The sequence below is a fragment of the Chenopodium album genome, chromosome 17, assembly GCF_948465745.1.
Source record: "Chenopodium album chromosome 17, dcCheAlbu1.1, whole genome shotgun sequence".
Lineage (NCBI taxonomy): Eukaryota > Viridiplantae > Streptophyta > Magnoliopsida > Caryophyllales > Amaranthaceae > Chenopodium > Chenopodium album.
In genome coordinates, this window is record NC_137850.1 from 42,434,420 (window position 1) to 42,455,716 (window position 21,297).

At 35.1% G+C, this 21,297-nt stretch overlaps 3 protein-coding genes across 4 annotated transcripts; 2 read left to right on the forward strand and 1 right to left on the reverse strand.

Moving 5' to 3' along the window:
* The first annotated feature begins 2,261 nt into the window (after positions 1-2,261).
* LOC145589764 (uncharacterized) lies at positions 2,262-12,545 on the forward strand. Of its 2 annotated transcripts, none has more exons than XM_081646452.1 (11): positions 2,262-2,820; positions 3,670-3,738; positions 5,107-5,199; positions 5,296-5,414; positions 5,629-5,824; positions 7,854-8,029; positions 8,105-8,234; positions 9,217-9,377; positions 10,116-10,207; positions 10,584-10,674; positions 12,196-12,545. In XM_081646452.1, the coding sequence occupies exons 1-11, from the start codon at positions 2,503-2,505 to the stop codon at positions 12,239-12,241; spliced, it is 1,491 nt and encodes a 496-aa protein (XP_081502578.1). In that variant the 5' UTR covers positions 2,262-2,502; the 3' UTR covers positions 12,242-12,545. The 2 variants fall into 2 exon arrangements, with proteins under 2 accessions (XP_081502578.1, XP_081502577.1); XM_081646451.1 differs by having other exon boundaries at positions 2,263-2,820; positions 10,578-10,674.
* Positions 12,546-12,727: 182 nt separating this feature from the next.
* On the reverse strand, positions 12,728-14,274 carry LOC145589765 (homoserine O-acetyltransferase). Its single transcript, XM_081646453.1, has 2 exons — positions 14,007-14,274; positions 12,728-13,173 (listed from the first exon to the last, which is right to left on the reverse strand). Exons 1-2 carry the CDS (start codon positions 14,226-14,228, stop codon positions 12,991-12,993), a joined length of 405 nt encoding a protein of 134 aa, XP_081502579.1. The 5' UTR covers positions 14,229-14,274; the 3' UTR covers positions 12,728-12,990.
* A 1,861-nt stretch (positions 14,275-16,135) lies between these two features.
* LOC145589032 (F-box/LRR-repeat protein At4g14103-like) lies at positions 16,136-16,908 on the forward strand. The gene is made up of 2 exons (XM_081645606.1): positions 16,136-16,181; positions 16,259-16,908. The coding sequence occupies exons 1-2, from the start codon at positions 16,136-16,138 to the stop codon at positions 16,906-16,908; spliced, it is 696 nt and encodes a 231-aa protein (XP_081501732.1).
* Positions 16,909-21,297: the final 4,389 nt, after the last annotated feature.

Below are 21,297 nucleotides of genomic sequence, written 5' to 3' on the forward strand. Positions count from 1 at the left end.
AAAAGTTTTGGTTGGAACTTGGAAGTTCCTATGAACGAAACCTTCTTGCTGAAGTTAATTAAGGTTCAAGGAAGCCAAAATGGGGCAAAAGGAGAACAACAACATGCAATAAAATGATTCTGTGATATAAATAGCAAGTTGATAGGATAAGCTAAACAATTTGATTCTTGTAAATTTTGCCTTTTGACTTTGATACCAAGTCCAGCTTTCTGTCATTTCCTTTTCCAAAAGTTTCTGTGATTGCTTTATAGTTTTATTTATCTTCAAAATTCACAACATTTAATTAGCTTAACACGAGTTACACAGTGATTGTAAATCTTGTTACTTAAGCAACTATGGAGCAATTTAATTTCTCGGATCATGTTTTATTAGCTACATGCTTTATTAGAGTTTAGGACAAACCTTTCTAGGAATTTGTTTCATGAGCCACTCTCAAGACAATATAGGACTTGAGTTTTTGTTTTTGTCCTGAGGAACTCTATCTTGTTAAAATAGTAGAAGAATGCTATCAATTTAGTAGGTTTTAATCAAGTATCCAACATAACCCAATCCAAATCATACACAATCATGCCAATATATTCAACAAACAATAAAATAATAAATTCTGTTTCTGTATTCTCTCTGTCACTAAATATTTGTCCCATTTTACTTTTTAGTTTGTCCCTTTAAGTTTGTCCTATACTATTTTTGGTTGTGACGATCACAACTTTACTTTCACAAGTCACAACCACTACATTTAACCCTCCACTTATCTCTCTCATCAACTCCTTTCAAATAATCACAAAAATTAGGCCCTGTTCACATTTACTGAACTGAACTAAACTCAACTGAACTGAATAGAGATGAAGTGAATATTTGGAAAGAAGGAAATTAGGAACTGAATTGAATTGATTGGATCTGAACTGAAATGAAATTAAACTAAAGTGAAAAGACCTTTACTCTACCTATGGAGCAAATAAAAGGAAACAAAGGGACTATTAGGAGAATACGGAGTACTCCGTATAACATACCAATCGATAATTAACATTTATTCCATGCACTAAGGGCTTGTTCGGCATTAGCTTTTAAGGTAGTTGTTAGCTTTTAGAGCTAATCAAAACACTACCTTAAAATAATATTAGTGTTTGGTGAAATAGTGTTTTAAGTAGCTGTTAGACGTAGAGGTAGCTTTTAAGTAGCTGTTGTTAAAAGCTAAAAAAGATAGCTTTTGAAATTGTAAAGTAGTGTTCAACCTTTTTTTTAAATTTTTTTTTTATTTTCTAATGATTTTTTTTTTTGACTCAGTATTATTTATTTCGGTCAACCATAATATCAAAATTTTCTATTCCATATCTTTTTTTCTTTTTTTTTTCTTTCATTATAAGGAGTATTTTTTTTTCTATCTTATTTTTTAAATTGATTATTTATTAGCAATATATGTTATACTATATAATATTTGAAATTATCAAATATATGATACATAACACATCATACTACTACTACTACTACTAATAATAATAATAATAATTGTATTTTCAATCGCTACTTTTACCGAACACTTATAGTATGAACCGCTACCCTGACAATTGACCTCTAACAGTTACTACTTGACAGCTCACAACTATCTCTACAGATCACAACTACTCAAAAGCTAATAGCCAACACCTACAACTAGTTTTGCCAAACAGACCCTAAGTGTTCGATCAACGTAACAAACTGATTTCCTGTAGGATAATTTGTCAAAAACAACCTTTTAAAGTGCCTATTTTATTAAAAACAACCTTTTAAATTTTTTTTTGCAACTTCAGACCACATTATAAATTTTTTTTACCAAAGACAACCTAATGCTAGTTTTCGGCGTTGACTTTATTTTTCCGATGTTGACCACGAGTGTGTGAGGCACGTGACCTCATATATTGCTAATTATACCCCTTTCCCCTCCAATTAACTCCTATTAAAACCCTTCAAAGTGACAAATTACTTTGAGAGAGGAGGGGATTTAGTACGAGTGAATTGGAGGGAAAGGGGTGTAATTAGCAATATATGAGGTCACATGCCTCATACACTCTTGGTCAACATCGGAGAAATAGAGTCAGCACCGAAAACTAGCATTAGGTTGTCTTTGATAAAAATAAATTATAATGTGGTCTGAATTTGTAAAAAAATATTTAAAAGGTTGTTTTAAATAAAATGAACACTTTAAAAGGTTGTTTCTGACAAATTTTCCTTTCCTGTATTATATTTTCCAAAAAAGTAGAGTAAACAATACGGAGTAAACAAAAAGGCAATGAAATCAGTTTGTGTAAAACTAGAGGCTCAATTTTTCCCACACATTCTCACACGGCCACACCACAATCTTTTTGTTTTTCTGGGCACTTCCTCCTCAAACTCCTCCATTTTTCTTACACCCTTCAATAATCACACACATGAACACTTCAATTCTACACATTTTCTTCTCCTTCAATACATAAATCAACAAATTCAAAAACAATAACTAAAATCAAAACATATAAAAAGAAAAAAATGGCGACCACACCTTTCTATCTTCTCTCACCTTCTCTCACTATCACTGCATCCACCGACCGCTCACATTCGCCGTCGATAAACTCCTGCTCCTTCATCAATGGCGGAATCGGCGGTAGAAGCCTCAGTTTCCGGTCGAATTGCAATTTTATCGCTCTTTCGTCGTCGCCGGCTTATCGGAATAACTCACAATTTAGTAAGAGGAAGCGGAGGTTTATAGTACGCGCTGCTTCGTCGGATTATTATGCAACTTTAGGTGTTTCTAGGTCTGCTTCTGTTAAAGAGATCAAAGCTGCTTACAGAAAGTTAGCTCGGCAGGTAGTTTTTACTTTTAATTTTTGTTGATTTTTTTTTTTGATGATTTTGTGTTAGTTGAGTTTTTGTAGTATTTGAATTTAGGTTTTAATGTTTGTTATGATTATGATGAAGTATTTATTTATTAAGTTTATTGAGATAAGGTAGTTAGAAGAAAAAGGTTATAATTGTTGCTAAGTAGAATTGTAGGATACTAGTATGTTTGGAGGGTTTTATGTTAAGGATTGGTATAGTTGGATTAGTTGCGTAGCGTATCTTGGAGATGTTCGAATCATCGGTTGGTTTCGAGTGGATAGGAGTAATTTGTATCAATGCATATAATTTGAATTTTGGGAAATGTAGAGTGAACTAGATATTGTACTCATTTTTGTGTACTTGAACTCCTTGTTCACCGGTGAAATTGGAATAGTGCGTGGCAATATATTCTTCAAGCAAAGATTAATGACCGTGAAGTGTATTTGTGTAACTTGCGCCATCTCAATTTCCTGTAATAAATATATACTTGACTGATCATGCATTTGTGAGATGAAGTTGAACTTTAAAAATTGACGTTATGCATTCTACTTGCTTTGGACAATGACGCTGTTAGCAGTAGTAATTTTGGAAGATAATGATGAAGCATTTTACTTTTACATCAATGCAACGTATTAAGGCTAAAATATACTCGTATTCACTATCCATGACTAGGAAGTTCCGTGTCTTCTTATGCTTATTCGTTAGAACTTTGAAGTTTTCATTCTTTCTATAGTTCTTAGTCCATGGAAAGAAGCTGTTCTCTCTCTCTAGATATGTAGTCACTTATTCCTATCATATGTTAGCTCCTGATTTGGGGATTTTATCTTTCTATTTAAGTTTCATCCGGATGTTAACAAGGAACCTGGAGCAACAGATAAGTTCAAGGAGATTAGTGCAGCTTATGAGGTATGTCAAAAGTAAGGCTAGTTGTTATTGTATGTTATCGGTTCTTAAAATATAAACTGAAGTTGTATGATCTGTTACAATTGTATTGCTCATTTTCTTGTGAATTGTCAGCATGTTATATTGTTATATTGCTCGTTCTCTTGTCGGTTGTCACCTAATATGATCAATCAAGGTTGCCTGCAAAAGAGAATGAGTTTGACATATGGTTAAGGAACATGAATTTGGGTTAGCTTAGAACTCAATGCTGGAATATGTTTGGTGTTTGACTTTGATAAAGTCAATTTAATTCATGTTATAAAGAAACAATGTTGGATCATTATTTTGCATGGAAAGAGTGAGCAAATGGTATCTTGATTCCAATTATGTTAATCTATTACTTCTATATCCCGCTTTATGATAGTCTTGCATATACGTGCTGGTACTGCATGTTATTTCTTTTGCTAATATCATGGAAACACTATTTGCCATTGATACAAAATTCAGTTTGGTAATATATTGGTAATTTAAAGGGAGGGGGTTCTCATTTGACGTTGCTTTGAATTTAAGAAATATTTTATTTAGTTGCTTGTAATGTCGTGCCAAAACAAATGTTGCTTTTATTGTGAAATGAAGTCATTGCGAATGGCAATTGTCATATTAATTTGTGTTTGTGTCAAAGAAGACTCTTTCAGTTTGCTGAGGTTGTACAGTGATGAATCCATTATGGCGTTGCTTGTTTGCCTTAGGCATCTCTATAGTCTAAGGTCCATCACAGGTACAATGGTCGACTTTCAGTGACACTTACCTGTAGCAGCAGCTGCATGGTCTTCATTAATCCTCTATTCTTAAGCATGGTATCTAAATCATTATCAAGAATCTTGTGTGTAAAACATGTAGAACTACCTTCCCCTCGCCTTTAGGGCTTTAATTTTTTTCTTGACTGAAAGCACGATCAAACTGATCAACAATATAAGATAATTAGCCATTATTAGACTAAAAGAAATTAATACCTTGAGTTCAATTATTGTTAACCCTTTTTATGGTTTGATGGAAATTCTTGGTTGCGGATATTGCAGTGCTCCAGATAGGAATAAACAGGCAAGATCATTTAAAATGTGACCGCTGTCATCCTAAGGTTCCTAAACCTTTATTTTGTGTTAACTTTGTTTAACAAGATCTAGCTATCCTGTGACTTCTGGTGCTCCATTGTCTTAAATTAAAAATAATGGAGTTGTTCAAAAAGATCACGTTTAGCTTCTGTGATGAAGCCTTCTTGTGGGATCTAAATCCCTAATGCTGGACTTACTTGGGCGGAATCTCTTCTTATGATCTGTGGAATTTCCAGACCTTTCATATTACCTTTTGAACTTTAATGTACAATACTGTCAGGTGTTATCAGATGACAAAAAGAGGGCTTTGTATGATCAGTATGGTGAAGATGGACTGAAAAGTGCAGTTGGAGGAGGAGCTGGTGCCTACACGGTATTGAAGTTTTTGAATTTGATCTTTGTATTTCCCTTTCTGCTATACAACAATATCTGATGTGTGTCTACCCTCTATCCCTCCTCTCCCAAAAAGAGCAATCCATTTGATCTTTTTGAGACTTTCTTTGGAGCAAGTATGGGTGGCTTCCCAGGGATGGATTCTGCCTTTGGAACACGTCGACAGGCTACTGTTACTAAAGGTGACGATATACGGTGAGTCTAAGTTCCATTTTTCAGAGCTACTATAAAACTCATTATGAATTTCCCGTTTATTAATTTTCTGGGTCCTTGCTCTTGCTTTACTTTATTCTTGATGGTCCAAGCTTTTATTTTTTGCTGAAGTTTTCATATAGTGCATAGAACTTCCTTTCATCACTACTTTTCTAAATTGATGATGAAGTTGACTCATGATTTTAAAGTGTTTCAGCTACGACATGACTTTAGGATTTTCTGAGGCTATTTTTGGGGTGGAGAAAGAGTTTGAGCTTTCGCATTTGGAAACATGTGAGGCTTGTGCTGGGAGTGGGGCAAAAGCTGGATCTAAGATGAGGATATGCTCAACTTGTGGAGGAAGGGGTCAGGTGATGCGAACTGAGCAGACGCCTTTTGGTTTGTTCTCACAGGTTAGAAGTTATTCTGTCATACTTGGTTAAGGTTCTATATTAAAATTGTACCAACTTTACAAACATCAGAGGCAAGTATAGCAACTCTACTTTCAACATTAGTTTTTGGCTAAAAATGTTGTTTTTTCTGCTCTAATTTTATTATATACTGAAAGAAATGCTTAAAGTGCTAATATTTTCTTTGTCAAATGTGCTCTTATTAAGAAGAATCCAATGTAATAATTTGTTAGTTGCATAACATATTCAAGTCAGCTCACTGAGAGTACAGTCAGTACAGCTTAATCTTTTGTGCATAATATATTCAAGTCATTTACCAAGAGTACAATCAGTACACTCTTATTTTTTCTTTGTACTGGGGTGCTCATCTGTTACATGTTAAAGTATCTATGTATGGGGTTTGATGGGTGCACCTTGGAAATATCAAAGATGTGTTGGTGGCTCAAAAGATATGTTTCTGGGACAAATGGATTGTTGAATTGTTTAACTTGCTCCCATTGCAATTTGGAGTTTCACGTCAATGGGAAGAAATAGACCAACTTTTGGTGGCTTTGCTTTTTGTTTATGGGTTCGAAGTTTATTTTCGTAACACTTTGTATAAAATACCGTGAATGTTTATTTAGCTTGAAGGTGTGCATATTTGTCTTCAGCTGTCCTTTTGTATAGGGGTGAGTGGGTGACACCCCCTCTCAAGATGTCCTTCCAATTAAATAATAACTTAAGAAAAGCAGTTCGTTGTCACCAATCTAATACAGATTGGGAGTTGTTTGTTACTGTATTGCTAAATTTTTCTTCCCTTTTTTGCCTCTTGGTAGAGCCATAGAGGGAATAAGGCTCCGCTATGACACCAAAAACAGCACGTATTGTGTGTATATCTTATCTAAGATACGAGTCATGCGGCCTTGTAAATTGGGTATTATGTAGAGGGATATGACACCTGCACAATTGGACATTCTTCTCTGGTCATGAAACCAGGACCAAATGTGAAAAAAAATTTAACTTCACCACCTTGAATGAAAAAAATTGGCCTCTCAAGATAGAGAAAGGGAGGAGATAGAATTGGGAGAAACGAGAGGAAGGTACAGAAGCAGGTGGCTTACTTAGGGCTGTTATTAATATTTTAGAGGACTCATATTCTAATAAACAGGAGCATCTTCGTCATTTTAATAATGACTCCTAAGGTTTTTATGAGTTACCTACTTTTGTTACTGATATACTGGGCTTCTGCTGTCCTCCCTGCTCCTCCCCTCCCCCCCCCCCCCCCCTAATCTTCTCTGTCATTATCTTTGACATTATAAATATTACATATGTGTAAAAAAATTCACGTCTTAAAAGTTTGATATTTAAAAATCAGACTATCTGTTGTTGACCCATGCAGATCCTTTTTCCCGATTCTGAGTGACACAGATGGATCATGGCATCTGTCAGGATGGAAGTTAAATAAGTTTTTGAGAAGTATAGATCCGCACAAGGTGGACCATGGAAGTTTCATGCCTGAATTGATATAAAGAACTTTATGAACTCTCTATGTTTCAGATAATATATTATCTTCTGATATGAGGAATTGAGAACAGTGAATGCTGATTACTAAAGTCATAACTTAGCAAATACAGAGTAGTAGATAAGATGATTAAGAAAAAGGTAAAAAAAAAAATTTGTTAATGCAGCAATTGTAACATTACTTAACAGCAATTTTACGTTGTATGCTAGAAAATTAAGCTGTATATCTTATTTGTCGGTAATTGTAACTATTTGGATAACTGCTAGTTAAATGATATGCGTCTATTTACCGAATTAACTGTAGCATTCTCCTCACTGAAATGTATAGTCACTGGAAATTAATCTTCCAATGTAGTATGCTATTTGTGTATAACTTTACTTGATAATCTTCATATTGAAATGTTATCTTGTTGACGTAGCATTTCCAATATTTGAGCTGGCAATTATCAATTAGTATCTGACTTATGCTTCTCAATTCTTGGTTTTGCAATGTATTGAGATGGGTATATGCCTTGTCTTTTGGTCTTATTAGGTTTCTGTATGTCCAAATTGTGGTGGCAATGGTGAAGTTATTGCAGAATATTGTCGCAAATGTGCTGGGGAGGGGAGAATTCGTGTTAAAAAGGATATCAAAATCAAAGTTCCTCCTGGGGTCAGCCGGGGTAGTGTTCTCCGGGTTGCTGGGGAGGGTGATGCTGCGCCAAAAGGGTATGTATAGTAACTTCTAATCAGGCTGCTTTCTATACATTTTATTTTATTGAAACAGATTTTATTGAGTGTCAGGGGTCCCCCAGGAGATCTTTTTGTTTACCTTGATATTGAAGAGATACCAGATATTCAAAGAGACGGTATAAATCTCCGCTCAGCAATTTCTATCAGCTACATTGATGCCATACTGGGAACTGTTGTTAAGGTAAAGTCATTTTTCTGTTTTCTTGCAGCAATTGAGGAACTATGCTGAACAGATCAGATTACTTGATTCATAAGTGGTTTTGTGTGTTTAAGCTGTGAACAAGGATTTGCTTGGTAATCTTCCAGGGGTGTGTGCTAAGACTGCTAACTATTTTATTTTGACCCATTACCCTGTAATCTTGGTTTATGTGTGAGTGATGGCTTTCAGATAAAGGTCAAATTCAAACTGAAACATGGTTATTATTATTATTTTTTTTCCTTTGATAGTACATAACTGGGGCATATTTTTTGAAATTGCTGGATGATGGCACTGTTTTACTATGGACCTGAGCTCTCTAATTTCTTCCAATTGCCTAGAAATAAGCTGGTGTTAACCTCACAATGAAATATAACCTGTCCTACAGACCCTGTCCATTCCTTGCAAGTTTTCTATCATGTTTGATTTTCTTTCTTAAAATTTTCTTTTATTTGGTTGGTGGTGCTGTGATCTTGGAAGCATTTTGCTTCCCTCTGGGATAATTCATAGCCATTTATTGATAACTGTAAAAACCAAAGGCTGGATTTAGAATCTTCAAGATAAGATTCAAACATAATGTACATTTGTAATTTTACACTGCCAATTTATAAATATTCATGGTTCTAGGTATGTGTGTTAGTAATAGGATTTATTTATGTGATGCATGTAAAACACTGTTGCCCACCAAGTCAGTGTCTAAATTTTAGTGAATTATTTCTATCTGAAATGTTACGATTCATGTATATACTTATGGTGTTGGACTTCTGGGTGAGGTTGACAGATGATGTATTCGTTCTGAGCAGTTTTCTTTATTATTTGATGTATTACAATAATAGGAATCCAGACTCTAAGATATAAGACGTATGGCTTTCCTGCATTAATTGATCTGTAATGGAGGTATTAACATTTTTCAGTTCTCATTCATTGAAAATTTACATTTATAGTGACTTTGCCTTTTCTTTTGCAGGTTAAGACTGTTGAAGGGACCATTGATTTGGAGGTTCCACCAGGTGCTCAACCAGGAGACATCCTTGTTCTTGCAAAGAAGGGTGTACCGAAACTCAACAAGCCCTCCATACGCGGCGATCACTTGTTTACTGTAAAAATTACTATACCAAAGCGCATCAGGTGAGCAAATTTGTGTTGTTTGTTTCACATTTTAATTATCTTGTATGTTAAAGTTTTTTTTTTTTTTTTTGATGGAGGTCAGAAGCTACTTACCTTTTTATAAGTTTTCCTTTCCTTGAGAACTTCCTGCATCAGTTTACGTTGCAGATTGAAGTTTGTGATTGTCATACTTGATAGTTCACTTTTTTATTTAATGTCTCGTTGATGTTGAATGTTTTAGCATGGTGATACATGGTGCTGCAAATTACACTTTGTTAGCTATGGTTTTGGGTATTTAATTTAGCTCAAACTATGATTTCTATCAAGCAAGGTATCAATGATACTTTCACTTTTGAGAAAGATTCCTGGTCCTCTTTCTAGCAGCAATATTTCTAATTCAGTCGTTGGAATTTCGTGTTTTGGTATTTGGCATGTTATATGAACTATATGGACCGTTAGCTGATTAAATAAAAAGGAAACCAAAAGCAATTATTTTCTCTTGAAAGAGGAAAAATATCATTGAATATTGTTTTCTTTATTCTTTGATATGGCTTCATGTTTTATACAAAACGTAACTCTTTATTTGTGGTTTTTAGCTTGTGTTGTTGGCCTAGTTGCAGAGTATTTTAATAGTTTCTGATGTTGGGATATATCACTCGCTATTGTTTGAATCCTCTATCTCCTTGAGTACTTGGTCATGTGATCCAAATATATTTAAAATCTGCCTTAAGGGCCCTTATATGTATTACATTTTTTCAGTGTTCGAGAACGTGAATTACTTGAAGAACTTGCTGTCCTTAGTACAACGAAAAGTAACCGTACACGTCCTCGTCCTCAGCCTCGACAAGCCGGTGAGTGATTTTACTCCTATAAAAGAGATGCAGAATGTCAAGTCTCTGCCAGGGTTGAGATGGCCTTTACCCTTTCATCATAAAAAAAGATCTTTGTTAGACCCTTGATATGAAAGGCAATTGACTGACTCTCTGCTTCATGACAAAGTAGTAGTAGAAAACAGGTTAATGATTCATTTGTTTATCACTGTAATTTGAAGCTAAAATTTCGAACATTAGAGACTCACTCAACTCTACTGAAAATGATATACTCGTATCTTGATTTTTCACATAGAAGTGATAATAACTTTGCATAGTTAAAGGAAAAAGGCTACATTTGCTTCCCATCTTTTTTATCATGAGAAAATAATTATGTGCTCCTTCTGTTAAGTTGAAGTGTCGGAGACTCAGGCAAGTACTGATACTGAGGAAAGCAAGGAATCAGGAGATCAGAATGACCCGTGGAAGAAAGTAAAAGATTTTGCCGGGTAAATTAACTTCTGCCTTCAAACTTCATCTTTTATCAGTGAGCTTTCAATTTCTTTTCATTGAGATGTTTGTCCTGTGGGTTTGTGTCAAATATTGGTAAGATTCATAAATTTACATGTATTTCTGTTGATTTCACTTAAATAATGCATTTTGCATATTTAGCTGCACTTCATAGGTAATTTCTGTTTCCTTTATTATTGATGAAAGATGGAAAAAAAGGTTTTTTCTTGTAAATGGATTGGATTTTGCAATATAGAGGAAGAGCTACTATTCACTTTTTTGGATATTGTTGTTGTAAGAAGACTGATATGTTGTACCTCTGTTTAGAAGATATTTAATTGCTATCTGGAATGTTTTCTAGTTGAACTAGGATAAATGGGTTTAAACAATTACACAAGAACGTAAATGGTAACTGTCTAATTCTCAACATATTGGTGGAAAAGCAACCCGTTCCTACTTTCCGGGTAATACCTGAATGGCTGAATAGTACCCGAAACTGGAAGACCTAACTTTTACTTGAAATGGAATGGACTCCCTCTGAAAATAATCTGAATTAGGTTAATTTATAATAGACCCGTTTTGACTCGATACCCGACATGAATGACCTATCATCTGGATATGATCCAAGCTAAAGTGACCTGAGTAAATTTCAATCCAAACATGTTTGCCACCTCTTTGTACGACATTATTAGTCTACTAGTGGTGATTTGTGTCATAAAACATTTTATATAATGTTAGGGTGTCTTTTTATTCATTAAGGGATGAACTGGTGTATTGTTGTATTATAATTCAGGGTAGATGTGTGTGTGTCACGCAAGACCAGCTAAAAGTATTACATATGCTCGAGCAAATTATAATTGAATAAACATGGTTTATTCTTCCTTTGATTTTCACCAATTCTCAACCTTCAATTTTTTCGCTAAGAGTGTTTGCATAGATTTTATATAGGGGAAGGAAAGGGAAAATGCGGGAGTAAGGAAGGGGAGGGAAGTGAGCTTGCATTTTTTTTTTTTTTCAAATCTTTCCAATATTGGAAGGAGTTGGTTTATTAAAAAGGGGAAGGGAATTGAATCTTCTCATTTACTCAGGTCACTTTAGTTTGGATCATATCCAGATGATAATGGATCCCCTGTTTCCCTTCCTTCGAATTCCCAATCTAACCACAGTGTAATGCCTCTATGTTATTTTCCTCCTGTATCTTGCCTTTTCTTGCTTTCTCCACTCCTCGTTGCTGGTCACCCTAAATCCTTACAGGCTTGCAGTGCTGCTCTAATTTTAAGGTTTATGTAATTTAATACAAGTATGTAGGACCTTTTTTCATAAACACTTCTGCTTAATATGTTCTCCTCACAACTTTTCTAAAAAAAATGCTCATAATATACAATAAGTTGGGATACTACTTTGTTCTGATAGAATCATATATTGTATGTAACCAATCAGCTATTCCTAATTGTCTTTTGAGGTTACATATGTTGTTTATGCATCATTTACACATCTAACTAAATAAATGGTTGTGGCAGATCGGTGGCAAACGGTGCTCTAAAATGGCTGAGGGATAATTTGTAGTTGTGATCTCAGCTTGTGATACTGATATCTTCTATTGTGAGCATGCATGTTAAAATGCCTTGAAGGAAGCAAGTGAGAGTAAACAGAATCGGTTGCTTGACCAGATAGATTGGCTGCAGTTAGGACAATTTTTTGATTCTTTTGCGCAGTTTGTAAATGGCTCAAGCTGATGGTGCCTTTTTTCTACCTATTGTAATGCAATGCGCAAATGTAGAGTAATATAGACTCTTTTTTGAACAGATGACATGATTCAGGGAATTACAATGATTGGTAAATTGAAGAGTATTAACCGCTTGGTGTTTGAGCGCGCTCCTTTCTTGCTAAAGGAATGCAAAAAATTGTTTTACCTGCAGACACTAATAATTTTTCTTGAATCAATTATAAACAATATCTTTCAACTAAACTACCTTTTGCAATTTTTGAAAAAAATGACTACGTTCTCCATGCTTAAAGTTTTTACTGCCCTCTTGTGAAATTCATTCAATCTTGTATCAATAAATAATACTAGTTCAATTGTTATTGCTTATAAAAAAAAAACTTCATATACAAAAGATGTTATTTGAAAGATGTTTACAAAACCTTGCATTCAAACCGTTGTTATAAACGCTGATTGATTTACATAATTTTGCTGTAACTTCATAATAATATAAAATTGAATCTTTGTTTCCCTCTTGGCTCCAATGTCTGCATTGCTTCAACATATAACCATGATATTCAATAGTGTCGATATCCTGCTATCACATAAGAGGTCATTCTTTACGACTACTGTTGGATAAAAGCAGAATAGATATGACTACAGGAGAAGAAATCATCAGCAAAGCCAGTGTTATGTTGGGTTTGGTGATGTCTGGGATAATAGCACTGCCGTATTTGATCAATGCTGCACCGAAAATAGAACCAGCAGCTAACTTCAACAAGTATGTAAAGTCGTCCTGCATTGTTAATGACAAATGCATCATGTAATCATGCTAAGAAGCAAGAATTTAGATTGGTGGCATTGCTAGAGTTTTTTTTTTTGACAAAGGCATTGCTAGAGTTGTTTGAACAATTAATTCACAAAGTTTGTGAGTGGCTTCTAAATTCCTTTGTCAATATGATATACAAGAATGTTTAGGGTACCTTGAATGTCACTAGAAAATCAATAGTTCATATATTTCACTAAAGTTGAACATTATATAATTATATTTAGACGTGTAATGTCATATCAAGTGTTGCAATTTAAGTAAAACGGAGGAAGAATATCATTATTACATTTGTCACTTTACAATATCGATACATGCCACATATTTTTCAATTTTGAATACCATTTTTTTTTTAATACCAAATTACCAATACAATAAGTCAATAACTAACAGTTTATAAAGAGAATAAACACATTCTTTCAAAAAAAAAAGAAAAAAAAAAAAACACATGATCGTTATCTTAATAGACACTTTTATGTAGAAATGAAAGGTAAAGCATGCAAGTAACTTTTAAACCCAGGTTCAAACTCATAGGCAAGAATCCAATCATTCATATTTTTCATATGCCTATAAAATAATTAAAATTTCTGCAAAATCCCTAATTAATTAATTATGGGTTCTTAAAAATCCCAGCAAAAAACTGAAAAATTAGCTTCATCTGCTTAAAATGGTTGGTAGATACGACAACAAAATCAAGATTAAATACACTCACCATTCATCTAGTACCTAATTTTGATTAACAATGCGCGAATTTTGGAAAAAAAATATGAACAAAATTAAGAGAAAAAAAATAGAGTATTAACCTGAAGATTAGGAGGAACTGAGTTTGAAGGTGAAGTTGGTTCAGAAGAATTGGGGCCAGAAGAAGCTCGAACAGCAGGAATTAATGGAGGTCGAATTTGATATTGGTAGTATTTTATGGTTGTTTTTGTGACTGTGTTTGTTGAAGGTGAAGTTTTGGTGTAGATGGAAGTTGGGAGAGAGAAACAAATAGTTGGTGCCAAAGTGCACAATTTAGTTGCCATTAGATTTGGGTATGGTTTGATAAGCTTCACCAATTGTGTTAAATTGAATAAAGAAAAACACACGGTTTTAAAGTCACCTCTTGCAAGAATGTACTGGGTACTTCTGGGTCACGTGATGGTTGATGCCGAAAATTCAAGGTCAATAGTCGGATTCCAACTTCAGTCTTAGTTACTAAAACATAGGCCATTAGCCCTTTCACACCAAAATTCAGCTTGGGTTTTTAATATCAATCCGTCTTATATATGGCTGGCCACACCATGTGACAATTTGTAAAAGAATAAAGTAAATCCTGTAATATGACTGAGCAACCCCTGCAATTCTACAAATAATGACGAAGTAATCCCTGTAATACTGAATGATGATCCATGTAACACTAACGAATTAATCTCATGTAACCACATATAAGAATTTGTGTTTTAATATTAGGGCCACTAGACAAAAATTATCCTAAACAATAACTCCCCCAAGCCCACTTAATAAGTTAATAATCACCTCTAAAATTCAAGTTCCCACCAAAGGTATCAATTCGGATGATCGAATCGGGTTTAATAAGGTCGGGTCGAGTCAAGTCAATTTTTAAAGTTGAGTCATGTTAATTTATTATGTCCACGCAAATTCAAACCTAAATCGGACATTTTTCGAATCGGTTTCGAATAGAGTCAGATCGGGTTTGCTTTTGAGTTTTGACACCTCTAGTTCCCACTCCGAATATAGGCAAAGCAAATTGTAGAAGTAACCCTCTGTTTTTTTTACGGGAACCCTCTGATTCTTCTTCTCAACAACACAGCTAATCAAGCAACCACGGTAATTCTCTCTCCACTCTTTCAACCTTATTCTTTTTGAATTTATATCCCAAAGTTAAGGTTGGTGATTGAAATTTGAGTAACGAATTTTAGATAATTCTCTGATTCCTTTACCCTTCTTGTAGTTTCAAATTTTATAATTCTCTAATTTTCTATATTTTGTTTGATTGAAATTTGTTGAATAGAAATTTGCTCTTTTGACAAGAAATTCGGGAAAATGTAATAATATTGCTTAAGCTTGATATTGTATGAAATTTTGTGCACTTTATTATTAGTTAGAGTTAATTTTATTATTAGACATAGTAATAGACTAGTAGTTCGTCTATGTGACTATGTATGTGTTCTATCATAGCTCTAGAAGCAAATACTTAATCCCCATTTCCATCAAGTTTTTTTTTTTTTTTTTTTTTCAAATTATGTCCGTTAATTTTTAGTTGCGGAACTTTTTATGTCTTACAAATAATACCCTTTTGTTGCAACTAAAAATTAACGGAGGTAGTATGATTTTGTATTTGGTGGTTTGGTTAATCAAGTAATATAATTGCCGTTTGTGTGTTAAAATAAAAAGAAGAGTCAATTTATTTTTATATTCCTTCCATCTCTAAAAGTTCGACCTTTTGATACTGTTTAGGAAGAACTTGTATAGATGTAGTATTTAATCGTAAATTCTATGCTACTCCTGGAGTACCGTGTGCATGGTACTCCAGGTTTATAAAATTTATGTTATTTTAATATGAACTTCTTGTTATTTTAATTTATATACATGTTATTTTAAAATAAGTATATGTTATTTTATATTTGCATGTTTTTTTTTCTTTCAATATTGATCCTTTTGCAGTACTCTAGATTTATAAAATGCATGTTTTTTTTTTATGCATGATGTTGAAGTAAATAAGTGAATAACATATTATTTTACCAAAATAACACAAGGTTTTAAACAAAATAACGTAATACTTACGCAAAATAACACAAGGGTATAGAGTACCATGATCTAGGAGTATATAATACTAATTGATATTTAACAGTGTCTTCTAATTATTTATTTATTTATCCAGATTCCAGAGCAAGAATTAAAATAGGCATATGGATTGTAGCTTTAAACAATGTACTGCAACTTGTACTACTGCATGGGCTGTGCAAAATCCCAATGTAAATGAAATGTTGGTAGATAGGCTCTCCAATTTGCCTGATGAACTGTTAATTCAGATCATATCTCTGCTTCCTAGTTCCTACCAAGGATGCTGCTGCTATTTCCGTCTTGTCTAGGAGAATGAGGCGTGTTTTCCCTTTAATTACGAGCCTTGACTTTGATGTTTCACCTATATCTTTTTGTTTGAAACATCCCTATGCAACTGAACGTTACCCTACTTTCGTGAGCTTTGTTGATACTGTAATCCAAGTACGCCAATCGCGGTATGTTACCAAGTTTAGGCTTAAAGTTGGCAGGGAGGACTTTAATGCAGTGAACTTTGATGGTTACACTTTTATTGGGTGTCAGCCAGGTTGTCTCCCTGACTTGAAATCCCCGCGACTTTATACGTGGACCTCTTATCCATTGACCCTTTGTGGCCTTAGGGAGCTTGACCTCTGTATTCTGGTGAGCGAACCTGGTGATTCTCAGTTGCCTCCAGCTATTTTCACATGTGAAACATTGGAGGTGTTGAAGCTTGAGGTCAATATTGGCCTTGATCATGTTTTTACCATGCCATCTTATCGTCTTCCAAACTTGAAATTGCTCCTCTTGTCTGCCTCTGTCATATCTGATGATGGCTTTCTTCCGAGGCTAGTTTCAAGTTGCCCTGTACTTGAAGACCTTACATTCAAACCCTCTATGAACGGTGCCAAAATTATAGCTATCACGTCAAGTTCCCTTTGAAGACTCTGTTTGCTGCCTAATTATCCTTTTGATATAGGCGATAACAGTGACTGTGTGCTTATCAGTACTCCCAATTTAGAGTACTTGGAATATTATGATATTATTTTACCAAATTGTTACAAAATCACAATAATGCAGTGTCTTGCTAAAGCAGTTTTGGCGTTTAAAGAATTCTTACAATTTGAATGAAATATATGGACTAAATGCTGACAATGTTGAGCAAATGTTATTTAACCTCTTAAGACCCTTGTCTTATGTTCAACATCTATCATTGCTAGGCTGTTTGACACAGGTATGTGTAAATTTTTGATTTTGTTTTAAGCTGAATTATCTCTTTTTTACCCTTCTGTAGTAAAAGAAATCCATGTTTTCTTTACTTTATAAACTACTTTGGATTTAATTTTCCAATTGGTTTAACCTATGGTTGTAGGTGTTCAAATGTATTGATGAAAAGGTATTAAAGGACCATTTACCCTTGTTTTCAAATCTTAAACATCTAGAGCTGGGCGCCGTGGGTGGTGCTATAAATAGTTACTACTCGAGTACACCGTTGTTTGGCTTGTTCCCCCTTCTTAACTGTTCGCCTGTCTTAGAAACACTTGTTTTTGCAGAGGTTAGTGTCTGGATTTAGTGTCATTTTACATATGTACTGATGTACATTGAATCCATTACTTACAGACAATGTTGTTTACTTTGCAGGGACTCGTTGATGGTTATTGTGCCAGATTATGTCCGTTTAACGGAGAGGCACAGGAGTTGGAACGAGAATTTGTTAGTAAAGATCATGAAATTTCTCTAAGTTGCAGGTATCATCTCAAAAGAATAGTGATAAAGCAATACTATGGAAACGAACGGGGAGTAGGAATGGTCCCTTTTCTCCTTAGGAAAGCAGTAGCATTGGAGGAATTGGTCATATTTCGAAACCAGGTTTCTCCAATTCCAGATCAAATGACAGTCTTGAACTCATTGAAGAGTTTACCAAGAGCGTCAATCAATTGTATAATTCAAGTACGATGATCAACAAAACATGGCAGTCCACAAGTTAAAATACACACACCCAGGAGCAGGCCATTAGGGCTATGTTCAGTTCAACTTATTTAAGTTGATATCAATTTAATTAAGAAATAATCAAATCAAGCCAGATCATATTTTGTTATTTGCGTTTAATTATCGTTGAATATATTTATTTTCATAGTTACAAAAATTATGAAAATATCATATCTGAGATACACAAAATTTGTTTATCACATGACAATTTTGTAAATAAATCAACAACTTTTTCAATTAAAGTGGATCTCATAGTGATGATGACTAGAAAAGTTGTTGATTTATTTACCAAAATGTCATGTGATAAACAAATTTTGTTTATCTCAGATATTAATTGGGGCTTTCTCCATATAAATACCAAATTAATGACATCTCATTGATAATTTTTATCTTACAAATTAGTGTACATATTAGGTTAAATCTAAAAATTAAACCGTATTAGAAAAAATCAGATTAAAAAAGATCATGTTAAATGCACAAAGTCTAAAAATACCTACAAGGCTACAAGATTGAATCTAAAATGGCTGCAGGTCTGCAAATTGTTTAAGGAATTCCAACCAGAAAAAAGGTGTCGATTGGACAATTTTGCACTTGCTATATTAAGAACTAATATACATTGTGACTAATCCATTTAATCAACATATCACTCCATCTAATCCTTTATGTTCTTCACATTTTGACTTTTTTTATCACAAAAAGATTTCATGGAGTAGAAATTAAAAAAGATTAGAGTCGAGGGAGTACATAATATAATCACAAGTATAATAGTGATATGAATCATGCACAAGTATCAATGCTTTTCGGAAATCATAGGGTCTGACTGGCACAAGGCTCACCTTGGTTCATTCATGTTCTTTGTCTCTAGGAAATTAGATGAGGTGAAACTTCACATGCTTTGTTGGTGCGCTTCTAATAAGCGGAAATGGGGTACTGATTGACAAGACTTACAGAGGTCTGTAACCTCGGGGTCCCTACATCTTCCAGATGCTCAAGAACGCTTTGATCTTCATATTTTGCGTGATGAGAAGCTCTCTAGGGCTCAGACGACTTTCCTTTTCTGAAGCAACGATGTAAGGTTCGTTGGAATGCTTTAGGTGAGTCTCATTCCAGTCTTTTATTTCGGTCGGTTCAAGCTCGTCGCAGAAGAAATAAAATTATGAGTTTAAAAGATGAAAATGGTGACTGGGTTTCTGATCAATCGGGGATTTCCTCCCTCTTGGAGAAACACTTTGCTGTGCTTTATAATTGCCAGGGCTCCTCTACTCCTGCTACACCTTGTCAGTGGGATGATTTGGAAATACCTACTCTTTCGGAGCTAGATTATCAATATCTCATGAGGCCTTTTTCAGCCTCTGAAATTAAGGAAGCTATGTTCCACATTGGTAGTGGTAAATCTCCGAGACCGGATGGTTTTACATCGGCCTTTTTCAAACTTCATTGGGCGGTGGTTGGCTCTCAGATTATTGAACAATTCAGTTCTTCTTTGTTCATGGCTATCTCCTAAAGGAATGGAACCATACTTTCTTGCTACTGCTCCCAAAGGTAGACCACCCTGAGACTCCTTCTCAGTTCCGTCCGATAGGCTTATGCAATGTCTTGTATAAGTGCATTGCGAAGTGTCTTACTCATCGGCCTCGTCGAGTTTTACCTACCTTAATATCCGACACTCAAAATGCCTTCGTTCCGGGTCGTTTAATGGCTGACAATGGATTACTGGCCCATGAGTTACTATCATATATGTCTACTTCGTCTTCAAAATTTTTCTCTGCTGCCTTAAAACTTGATATGAATAAGGCTTATGACAGGGTTAATTGGGATTTTCTCTGGGAGGTTCTCCGCAGGTTTGGTTTCCCTCCATACTGGGTCCATATTCTGCAGCAATGTGTTACAACAGTTTCGTATCAAATCCTGATTAATGGTTCTCCATCTCAGCCTTTCCTTCCCAGATGTAGTCTGCGTCAAGGGGATCCTCTATCTCCTTACCTCTTTGTGATGTGTATGGAAGTGTTCTCCTTGATGCTTCGCCGTGCTGAACAGCGGGGGTTATTCCAAGGCCTTCGTGTTTCTCGTCGAGCTCCTTCTATTTCGTATCTCTTTTTTGCAGACGATGCGCTGCTATTCTTTCGGGTCTCTCCTGCTGCCTGTGACCAGGTGCTTTCGGTGGTTAATGAGTTCTGTTCGATTTCTGGTCAGATGATTAATCTCCAGAAATCCTTTGTTCGATTTAGTTCTAACGCTGCTGATAATTTTCGAGTTTATCTTTCGAACAGTCTCAAATTGAAAACCCGTTCTTCCATAGGAGATTACTTGGGCCTTCCTGTGGATATGGGACGGAGTAAATGCAAGGAATTTCAGTTTATGATTGATAAGATGGTTCGGCGGCTTTTAGTCTTTTCTTCTCTTCGGCTTTCGGCTGCCACAAAATTGGTAGTTATTAACTCTGTTTTGATAGCATCTTTTAACCATGTTCTTTCTGTGTTCAATATGCCTTCTACAATTTGTGATAGGGTGAACTCACTTCTACTACGGTTTTGGTGGAAGTCTGGGGAAACTTCCAAGGGTCTGGCCATGGCTCCTGCTGCTGCTGTTTACCTCCCAAAAGGGTTAGGGGGTTTAAGAATTCGCCATCTTCAGTCTTTTAATGTGGCCCTGCTTGCTAAGCAGGCTTGGCGGTTGAGGCACAATCCTCAACTCTTGTCTTCCCGTGTTCTTAGTGCTAAGTATCCAACCCTTCTTCAGCATAGGATATCTATCTCTTGTAATCGGCCTTCTTTGGGTAGCCGAGGTCTTCTAGATGGCAGTTTAGCTCTTTCTACAGGTGTTGCTTGGAAGATTGGCTCAGGGAAGAAAATTAGTATCTTAAATGATTGTTGGCTTCCCAATGTTAAGGTGGAGTTTAAGGATTCAATTCCTGTTGAAGCCAGGCCTACCAATGTGTCGGAGTTGTTTCTCTCCAACTCGACTTCCTGAAATCCTTCTTTGGTTAGGTCACTTTTCCCTCAGTCTGTGGCTATGTCTATTCTTAGTTTAGAACGTCCTATGAGGGAAGTTGATGATTTTGTTTTTTGGAAATACACCTGTGATGGTGTTTTCTCTACCAAATCAGCCTATTCACATATTTTATCTCAGCAATTTGTATCTCCTGCTTCCTCACCTCCTCCTACCTGGTGGAAACGTTTGTGGGGCTTACCTGTTCTTCCAAAGTGGAAGATGTTAGCTTGGAAGATCATTCATGATGCTCTTCCTACAATGGACGTACTTTCTCGGAAAGGTATTCCTGTGGATTTGGCTTGTATTTTCTGTCATACTTCTGCTGAATCGGTGGATCATCTGTTTCGTGCT